Here is a 10,899-nt window from a genome sequence, read left to right as displayed (position 1 = left end):
CAGGCTGCTGGGGAAAGCCACCAGGGAGGAGCTGAAATGGCCCCACCAAGCCAGAAAGTCTCCTTGTGGGGACAAGTCCATCTGAGATTCACAATCTGGCTGTCAGGAGCAGATTTCACTGTTCCCTCAATGCCCCTGCTCCACGATCTCCCTTCAGCATCTGCCAGCAGGCAGGAACCCAAACCAGTTGAGCTCCCCAGCAGTGGCACTGCAGGTTGGGAGCTTCGCTGTCCCAAATCCCACCCTGGGCTGAGAGCACGACCTTCCTGTGGGGGAAGGGGTACTCCACAAGTATGCCAGGGCTAGGACCTACACTGCACTCTCCTCTCAGTTCTGCCCATACAGGCTCCCTTGTCTCCAGAGATTAGTTCACAAAACTCACCTCCATGTCCCTAAGCAACACGATTGAGTCCTGGGGGTACAGGATCTGGCCTGTGGGCCTGTCCCCGGGTCCCTAAAGATCAAGCCCTGAGTGTGCCAGGAAGAAGCGTACTGATCCTGAGTTGCCTATGGGATATTCAAGCAGGTTTGATGTCCCTCTGCTTCAGAGCGTGCCCTGCTCTGATGGAGCAACCAGGCAAGCAGCACCGGGGAGGGCCAGTGAACGGGGAAACTCAGGGTCTGAGCACACCTTAGTCCGCTGCAGGTCTTTAAGAGGAAAGGTTTGAACCCTGCTCTCTGTGGAAGCCTCAGTGTGGTGTACACACCGAGAGGTCAAGCAGCCACACCTGAGAGCCGCAGCTCACTTGTCTCGCTCAGCAGCCACGGGCAGGGGAGGAGCAAGGGAAGAAAAGAGTTTGAATGGAGGACAGCTAGCCCTCTGGTCATCTCTGTCCCTGTCTCCGGAAGGCAGCCGGCCAAGAATGTCCAGACTCTGGGGTCACACAGATCCCCTGGGACCCACCCACCCCTGTGGCTCCCACAGTCTGGGCCAGCATTGGGAAATGTTTGTGTGGGAACCAGCAAGACAAAAACTGAGGGGCTGAAGCTCCCTGGGGAGGACAAATCACACAGTGGGTAGAGAAGCAACGTGGTGCCTGCCGTCTTGGCTTGGGTCTGTGGTAATGGGAAGCGCCACTGCGGGGCTGGCAGCCTGGTGCTTTGTCCTCAAGAAGCTCGCAGTTCACTGGTGGCAACAGCTTCGGGGCTTGAGGGTAGAAAGGCTCTCCAGCAGCTCGGGAGCCTGCTGACTGCCAGAGATGTGAAGGAGGGAGAAACACCACCCCCCCACCCCGCAACCTACCTTTTCACCTGGCTCCAAACCTCTTGGGGGGTTGATCTCTGCCAATATCTAGCTCCTTCTTGTTTGGCTCCACAACTTCTTCCTGTGGAATCTCTGGTAGGTTCTGGCACTTTTCCCTCAGAATTACTACACCTGATCTATGTTTGGTTTGTTTGTTGTTGTTTTTTTTTTTTTATTTCTTTTTCATGTAAAACTTTTTCTTCTTTCTGAGACAATCTGGTAGCTGATGTCTCTGGTCAGCCATCTTGTCTCCCTCTTTTTTTTTTTTTTTTTTCTTTTTTTTTTTGAGACAGTATCTTGCTCTATCACCTGGGCTGGAGTGCAGTGGCATTATCATAGTTCATTGCAACCTCAAACTCCTGGGCTGAAGCAATCCTCCTGCCTCAACCTCACTAGTAGCTGGGACTACAGGCATGTGCCACCACACCAGGCTAATTTTTGTATTTTTTGTAGAGATGGGGTCTCACTGTTGCTCAGGTTGGTCTCAAACTCACCTCAAGCAATCCTCCCACCTCAGCCTCCCTAAGTGCTAGAATTACAGGCATTAGCCACTACACCCTGCTGCAATTTCTTAAAATAAGACAATAATGTAGTTTGATGCATCAAATGGCTTCCTTTCATGAATTCTCTGTAGCATGCAATGCTGTTTGATAGCATATTACCCGCAGTAGAACTTCTTTCAAAATCGGAGTCAGTCTTCTCTAACCTTGCCACTGCTTTATTATTAAGTTTATGGCATATTCTGAATTCTTTGTTGTCATTTCAACAATTTCACAACATCCTCACCAGAAGTAGATTCCATCTCAAGAAACCACTTTCTTTGGTCATCCACAAGAGGCAACTCCTTATTCATTCAAGTTGGAACGTGAGTTTGCAGCAATTCAGTCACATCTTTATGCCTCCATGAATCATGATGTTCTTAATAGCATCTAGAATGGTGAATCCTTTTCAGAAAGTTTTCAATGTACTTCAACCAGATCTATCACAAAAATCAGTATCTATGGCAGCTACAGCCTTATGAAATGATTTTTTAAATAATAAGGCCTGAAAGCTGAAATTACTCCTTGATTCACGGGCAGCAGAATGGGTGTTGTGTTAGCAGGCACGAAAACATTAACCTCCCTCTACATCTCCTTCAGAGAGGTGCATTTTCAATGAGCAGTAATATTTTTAAGGGAATTTTTTTTCTGAGCAATAGGTCTCCAAAATGAGCTTAAAATTCAGTAAGCCATGCTGTAAACAGATGTGCTGTCATCCAGGCTTGGTTATTCCATTTACAGAGCTCAGGCAGGGTAGGTTCAGCGTAATTCTTAAAGGCCCTAGGATTTTCAGGATAGTAAGTGAGCATCGGCTTCAACTTCAAGTCACCAGCTGCATTAGCCACTGGAGTCAGCCTGTCCTTGAAGCCTGTCCTTTGAAGCTTTAAAGCCAGGCATTAACTTCTCTTCTCTAGCTGTCAAAGTCTTTAAGTGGTATCTTCCTCCAATGTAAGACTGTTTTGTCTACATTGCAAATCTACTGATTCATGTAGCCATCTTCATCAATGACATTAGCTATATCTTCTGGATAACTTGTTGCAGCTTCTCCAGCAGCATCTGCTGCTTTACCTTGAACTTTTATGTCACAGAGATGCCTTCTTTCCTTAAACCCCATGAACCAACCTCTGCTAGCTTCCAACTTTTCTTCTGCAACTTCCTCACCTCTCTCAGCGTTCACAGAATTGAAGTGAGTTAAGACCTTGCTCTGGAGTAGGCTTTGGCTTCAAGGAATATTGTGGCTGTTTTGACCTTCTAACCAGACCACTAAAACTTTCTCCCTATCAGCAAGGCTGTTTTGCTTTCTTAGTGTTTGTGTGTTCACTAGAGTAGCACTTTTAACTTCCTTCTACTTTTCCTTTGAATTCATAACTTTTCCTTTAAATTCATAATTCAATATACAAAACCCTCAAATCTTGGTAGTAATTTTGAACCCTGGAAAAGCCTATTGCCATCTTTCAGTTATAAAGTTTGGCACAAGAGGCCTAGCTTTCGGCCTATCTTGGCTTTTGACATGCCTTCGTCACAAACTGAATCATTTCTAGCTTTTGATTTAAAGTGAGAAATACGTGACTCTTTCTTTCACTTGAGCACCTAGAGACCATTGTAGGGTTGTTAATTGACCTACTTCCAATATTGCTGTTTTCAGGGAATAGAGAGGCTTAATGAGAGGGAGAGAGATGGGGGAACGGCCAGTTAGTGGAGCAGTCAGAATATACACAATACTTACTGGTTAATTTCACTGTAATATGGGCACAGTTGTTGGCATCCCAAAACAATTATAATAGTAACAGCAAAGATCACTGGTCACAGATCATCATAAGAGATTTAACAATAATGAAAAAGTTACCAAAATGTGACACACAAACATGAAGTGAGCACATGCTGATGGTGACACAGGGTTGCCACAAATCTTCAATTCATGGAAAACACAGTGTCTGTGAAATGCAATAACATGGAGTATGCCTGTAATGGCAGCAACGTGGAACTTAGTGCGGTGAAAAATAATGAACAGCAGAGGGATGTCCTTGGGATTGGAAATTGAATGGTTTGGAACAGGATGAATTTAGGGTAGTAGTAAGATATCCAGCATTATAATAGCTAATATTCAAACAGTTCTTTGTATGAGATAGTGGGACAGTTAAGGCTGAAGCTCAGAAGAGAGGGACATACAGTACTAGAGGTCATACCTATATAACTGATTTCATATACCACCTCTGATTATCATACTGTCACTATTACTACATTAAATAGAGTAGCATACTTTTTAAGACTTAACTACATTTCAGTCAATCTTAGGATGTTTTTCCAAAGGTAAGAAAACGATATATTTAAAAACTAAATGTTCTATCGTTACACTCAAGTAATTATAACTTAGTAATCCTTCAAAGATAGCAACATAAGAGATTCTGTATGAAAGTCAGCTGTCAAAAGCAGCTTCTACTTCAACCTGGCATTCCTCTAGGAAGTCCTGTGAGAAGGTCACACACAGAGAAGCCCAATCCCACTACTGGGCAAAGGGTACACTTTAAAGGCCTCTCCTCTCCTACCCCACAATTACAGTTTAATATATCTGAAAACCAAAATGGCTCATGGCCTTTAACCACAGAAAGGAGCTGTAATAGCTGGCCTGCGTAGAAAAATCAATATACATGGCCTCATCATCTCTGGGCCAACTAACCCATCAGGTCATACAGGATTCTAAATTTACATAGCTGACAGGTAATTTTTTTTAGAGGCACTTTTGACTAATAGGCTGTCTCACTTAAATAACCACCCTGAGCACACAGCTCATCCACCAAATGATGAGCTACACTTTTGATAAATGGGAGAAGGTATTCCACTTGCTGTTAAAAGACAGTAACAATTTTCATTGTACAAACATACTAGTTAAGAAGCTGATTCTATGGTTAAAAAAAAAAAGGGAGATTCAGAGAGCAGCTATCACTTACTCAAAACACTATAAAATGTTTAGTATGAAAAGCTGAACTAGAATTATTGCCACACAACATGAAGATTGCCCAATATACAAACCCCTCAATTTTGGTAGTCATTTTGAACCTGGAAGAACCTATTACCATCTTTTAGTTACAAAAATAAGGTATAAATATGCAAATAAGCATCCCAGAAACAGGTGAAATTATTACTCAACAGTTGCAAGATTTTAAGATTTTCATTTTATTAAAAATATAGCAACATAATAGCAGCATTTGATAATTCTTTACTAGTACCATTTAAAAGTAGTCCTACTCACAAATATACACCACCTATGCAGCATGTTTATGTTTACATTTTAAACTCTTCCCTTGATAATCCACAGCACTGTTCTATTAAACTAATTTAGATTAAGGAGGTAATTATTTAACCATTAAATTGATCTATACAGCTACACAGTATACTCAAATTTAATAAATCAGGAATTCTTTAGGTTACTCCCCAACAGTGTGCTGCCTACCAGTAACCTCAAACTGGTAGAAATTTCTTGTAATTCTTCCAGTATGATTTTCATGAATGTGAACTTATATATATAGTTAAGAAATTATCTGTCTAGCAAATAAAAACTAATCAACCATAGATGGAACTACTAATCCATTCTAATCCTGGAAAAATAAAATTTAGAGGTAAAATATGTGAAGTCTCCCCAAAGTTGACAATTTTCAAAACTAAAATATTAGCTAGATATCAATTTAAAAATCAAGCAACAGACTACAAACCTACTTTTAAAAACATTATATTAAGAAATGTTATATTAGATATAAACTAATAATTATAACAAATTAGTGGCTAGAAACCATGAAAGTATCTTAGAATGGAATCGAAAGAAAGCTAGTTATTAGGTACTAAATCCAACCTGACTAAATATGACCCAAAATCATAAACAGTTTTAGCTTTGACTTTTAAAATAATGTATTACTGTTTAGGCAAATCCACCAATAAAAGTATACTAAAAACAAACAAAATTACTGAAAAACCCAAGATTAAGCAGGGAAGTCAATTTTATTTTAAAAGATTTTTTTATTACATTTATACTAGATGCCTGCTTTCAGAAATATAACTTAGCCCTTTTAAGAGCACTACCTTTTGAAATCTGAAAATAAAGTTTAATTTCAAGTGAACACTACACTAGTAAATAAATATGAGAAAATACTAAGTACATATGTAAAGAAAATTAAAAATATTTAAAGACGTAAGAATATGGTCACTGCATGTTTACTTTTGGGGAATGGCTCTACTTCATAACCCAGCCCGTTAAAATCATACACTATCTTTTAAGGAAAAGAAATGACTCACCAGAAATGTTAAGCTCTTCAATGCATCTCTCCAAAAGGACTCAATTGCCAATTCATCAACTAAAGATGATTAAATCAAATCATATGCTTTATTTCTGGTAGATTGAAAACGCTTTTAAAAGCCTATTAAGTATACATTATAATCCTTAAACTTAAATAATATCTTCGGTTGGAAGGAAGTTTGGACTAGGGTTCTTTTTCTTTTTGTTAAGTTTTAAAATACAGCTATCAACATATACACAGGAATGACTGAGGGCCCTGAAAGTGATTACTATCGCAAAAGAAATTACTCTCTTGACCAAAAAACCCCTTTGATTACAAATGCCAGTTTTTACTTTTGACTGAGCATGTCAAAATTGAAACCTATGAGACGTCTAAAGATCAACATACCAGATATTAAAACTCTTCCAAAAAAGAATTCTAAACACAGGGAAGATCACAAGCCGACTAGTGTTTGCAATTATAAGCCAATTACATTAGATGATAATGAAGGTAAGAATAAGTTTGGGGTTTTTTTTTTTCCTTTTTTTTTTTAAGTAAAAGGAAAGAGAAGTTTATTAATTTACCAGTAAATGAGGAAGGCAGTGGACTAGCATCTCAAAGACTGCCATCCTCGGGATTTGTAAGTTTTGACATATGGAACTGACTGGCTAGCTTATGAAGGACCATCATCTTCTGTTACCAGTTCAGTGTGCATTGCTGAAAAGCAAGAATAAGTACCAACAGAATTTGTCTAGAATGATAAACAGCAACTGCAATTTAAGGAAGAGTAGTACTCTCTGTGTATAATCAAGCTAAAAAAGATAATTACAGAAGGTATCAAGCGTAAAATGGCTGTCTTCTTGGCCTTACCTCAAGTTTTCCTGACATCTACCTGAGATTAAAAAGAATAGTCTTTAAAAAAAAAATACCTTCAAAGAAAATAATAAATGGAAACAAATGAGCTCGTATAAGTGAACAGAGAAAATAAGTCTCTCTCTCTCATACACACACCCCCCTACGCGCACACACACACAACACCCTAGACCCTAGAAAGCTTTGCTTCCGTAAACCCACATAAGGAAATGTCAAGTCCCACATAATAACCTGATTTCACTTTCTCCAGATCACTTGTATTCCTATTCATTCTCTGCTTTTACAAATCAGAGTCTTTCAAGATTAGTATGGTTATTTTAAAGCTAAATAAGTATCAGCAAGAAAAATATTTAGCAGCATAAACCAAACTGAATGTTAATAACCAACATAAAAAACTAGTCCAGAGCACAAAAAACACTCAAACTTTAAATGACTGTTTTATAGACACCATACAAACACACTCTCCACGTCAAAACAATCTCTATGCCAACTAAAACAAGAGCAGGATGAAACTAAAATGTTTTGAAATGCATAAACAAATATTTTCCTCTAAAATACTTAGCTTTATTAAAGAAACAGTACTAAAAATAACAAAGATTTCAAACATTTGCTCTATGCTACTTACATATCATAAATAAGATAGCTGTTGATGCAAGACACACACTCTTTCACAATCTTTCCATATGCACCCAAGCATTCTTATATCAGAATAAGCCGTTTACCAGCCAACCGTATGTGGTTGAATGATTAAAATGACCATCTTATACTTTACATAGTAAAGCATTTTCCAAAATTTTAATGTACACAGTGACAAAAAGGAAAAAACAAAAACAGTAATTTTGAACACATGAAGAGTGATTAAGCAGCTTCATAATCAAACCAGGCTTCATTACTTGCAATAAGAGCAACTCTTTCCATTCTCCACCAAATACTTAAGTTTCAATAGTACTAACATTAAAAGAAAACTCAAGTTGAAACCAAGTAACTAACGTGCTACTCAGCTTTTTAAATCTATAAAAGTAACTCTTCCCATGAGGTAAGGCAACCAAGTAATTTGATTGTATTAGATTGCATTAAAATAATTATACTTGATTTTTTTAGTAACATGCTAATTAAAAGATTACATTTTGGGAAATATAACCACAATGAAGAGTTCAGAAATGACAAGTTATAGATTGGGAAAAAACAACAATGTTATCATTTTACTATTAGCATACTTTATGCAAAAAGTGAACCTTAGAATGATGGATGACCTATATGATAAACTCAAGTAAATGTATCCTTAAACATAAAACAAATAACCTCCTGTGTAGTCCTACTCCTCCCTTAAAGTATAATTTCTGCACATCATTTATGAGAATATGATTGAGAGGTAATAATTAAGGCCATCCAATGTAGACAACTAAAGGGTTTCCTTTGATTTAAGAAAAATAAGAACACGTTTCATTTTCAATTATCACAGTATAAAACTGATGGTCCCAAAACTGTATGACTCTAAATAAAGCCATTCTTGAAAACAGGACTTCCTTCTCATATTAGGTGAAACAAGTAAGAAGCTCTTCTGACATACCACTTGCACACTTCTCTATGGGTATGAATGAAATATCCATCTAGATTCCATATGATTGAGAATGACTAGCACATATAAAATTCTAGAAAACAGTATACCACATTGTAGAAGGCACTAAAGCTTCAGCTTGTGCTCCCATAGCCCATTTTGAAAACCCAGTTTCCTTTTTATAAGGGCACCTTTGCCACCTACAGCTGACAAGACACACTGCAATATTATTCATAGTAAGCTTGGAAATGTCAAGAAAGTTCAAAAAGAAATGCTCACTTTGTGGGTACACCCAATGATTCTAAACACTGAATACTAATACATTAATATTAGTATTCAACACAGTTGTTCTTCCTTTTGAAAGATAACAGTAACATGCATTGTCAGTTGTATTTTTAATCCACTTATTTAAGCAATTTTAATCTGCAAAACTATTTTAAAGAAAAACCGTTGTCCTAAACAGTGAGCAAAAGAAAACACAATAGTGAGAATTTAACACAATCACTGTAAATCCTGTGAAGTAAATGTTAAAACTTCTTACATACTTTGCACTTACAAGGATGTGTATATGTTTGCACCAATTTCAAGCACATCATCAAACTGTATATACTGAATTTTTTAAAAAAAAGTAAAATACAAAATTCAGTAACTTGCATTTTTTAAAAGAGCCTCCAATGCTTATCTCCAGTCTTTCAGGATGGTACAAATTTGGATCTTTGATGTTCGATTTATTTGCAATGGTTCTTGGCAAACACTAACAAACCACATGACGAGTGCGTCAGCCACCATGGAAATGCACAGATTTTAGAAGATGAGTTTGGGTAACATCTGTTGTTTTCACGATGTCCATGCTTTATTTTCTTACTCAGCAACAAGATGGCCACAGTGTCACCTAACAACTGGAAAAGCTGTTAGATCCTATCTTTATGCTCAACTAGAATTCTTCCATGTCTACATCTTGTTGAGAAAATGAAAAGCTTTGGATTTTATTCCAGCACTGAGTGTAAAGGTGCACTTGTTGGTCCTATACTGCTTCTGTTTTGGTAGAGAGGTTTTCTTCATTTGGCTGACAATTCCCATTTTGCTGTACTTTGTTTTCCTCAGTCCTTGGTGCATCCTTGTCATCTACTTCTTTGCTGATGCTTGAATCTGGTTCTTTATTGTGCTCCTTCTCCTACAAAGAATATTAAAGCATACGTTTAATATTTTCCTGAAGAGTTTCCTGCTATTATGGCTAAAATATGTAACTTAATCTTTTGTGAATTAATAAAACTGAATATTTTCTCCCACTAACTTTTCATATAAAAAGAATATGCAAACACCATCAATTTGCCCTTTGTATTCTCATAAAAGATGGACAATCCATGGAAACTAAATTAGAATCAAATAGGTAAACATAAATTCTAAGGAAGCACTCAATAAATGTTACTGACAGACTTGAAAAAGTGGGATAGATCTGCTAAAAGAGCCAAACAGTTTCTAAACATGCCAGGATAGATTTGTAACCTGGATATCAAAGAAGCAAAAATAAGGGAATACAGAAAAGGAAGTCACTATTCCTCCTAAAAAAAGAACTGTTCAGGAACACTCCAAATTCTGCCCTCAGCTTAACAGAGAATTAAATGGAAATGAACAATGTCTGGCACATAGTAAATGCTCAATAAATGCTATCAATGTAATTGAAAATTATGATAAACCTCTATCAGCATAAGAATAAATAAATCTGTAAGATGAAAGCTCAAGAACACATAATTAACTTCCAAATACAAGTATATTATACCAGCATAATAAGAAAATTAACATAATTCACAACTTCTTAAAATATTTATCCAAGGAAAAGGTTACTGGCTGGGTACAGAGGCTCACGCCTATGATCCTAGCACTCTGGGAGGCTGAGGCGGGAGGATCACTTGGGCTCAGGAGTCCGCGACCAGTCTGAGGAAGAGTGAGACCCCCATCTCTACTAAAAACAGAAAAATTTGCCAGAGGATCACTTGAGCCCAAGGAGTTGGAAGTTGCAGTGAGCTCTGATGCCACTGCCCTCTACCCAGATAAGACTCTGTCTCAAAAAAAAAAAAAAAATCTTGCTTGGTGAAATCTGGTTTTCCATTAAGTATTTTAACTCAACAAGCCTAATTTTAACTATATTTTACAAAACCAATGCTAACAGAAAGTCTTTTCAAATTTGCTGAAACATATATTGAGGAAAATGGCATAAGGTAGAAAGCTTATCAGTATAAAATCAAATACATTTGTTACCTATAGATTTCTAAAAATGTTCATATTGCATGCCATGTTATGATTCTTTAAATAAGGAATGCAATTGTTTCCATTTTAATTGGCTCTCATCTCTCCAAAATTTACTTTAAAAAAATTATCAATTTCAAAAATTTAAAAATACCAACAATGTACAAGACA

General features: G+C 37.4%; 1 protein-coding gene across 4 annotated transcripts in view; it reads right to left on the bottom strand.

The window, feature by feature from the left end:
* Window positions 1-7,465: 7,465 nt before the first annotated feature.
* SREK1 (splicing regulatory glutamic acid and lysine rich protein 1) overlaps window positions 7,466-10,899 on the bottom strand; it is a 35,021-nt gene continuing 31,587 nt past the window's right edge. For all 4 annotated transcript variants that reach the window (XM_045566595.1, XM_045566596.1, XM_045566597.1 and 1 more), the window contains one exon: window positions 7,466-9,655. In XM_045566595.1, the coding sequence (XP_045422551.1) occupies window positions 9,506-9,655 (150 nt within the window). In that variant the 3' untranslated portion in view covers window positions 7,466-9,505. The remainder of the gene's footprint in view (window positions 9,656-10,899) is intronic.

Source organism: Lemur catta, chromosome 12, assembly GCF_020740605.2.
Source record: "Lemur catta isolate mLemCat1 chromosome 12, mLemCat1.pri, whole genome shotgun sequence".
Taxonomy (NCBI): Eukaryota; Metazoa; Chordata; class Mammalia; order Primates; family Lemuridae; genus Lemur; species Lemur catta.
This window is presented reverse-complemented; position numbering and strand designations above follow the sequence as displayed.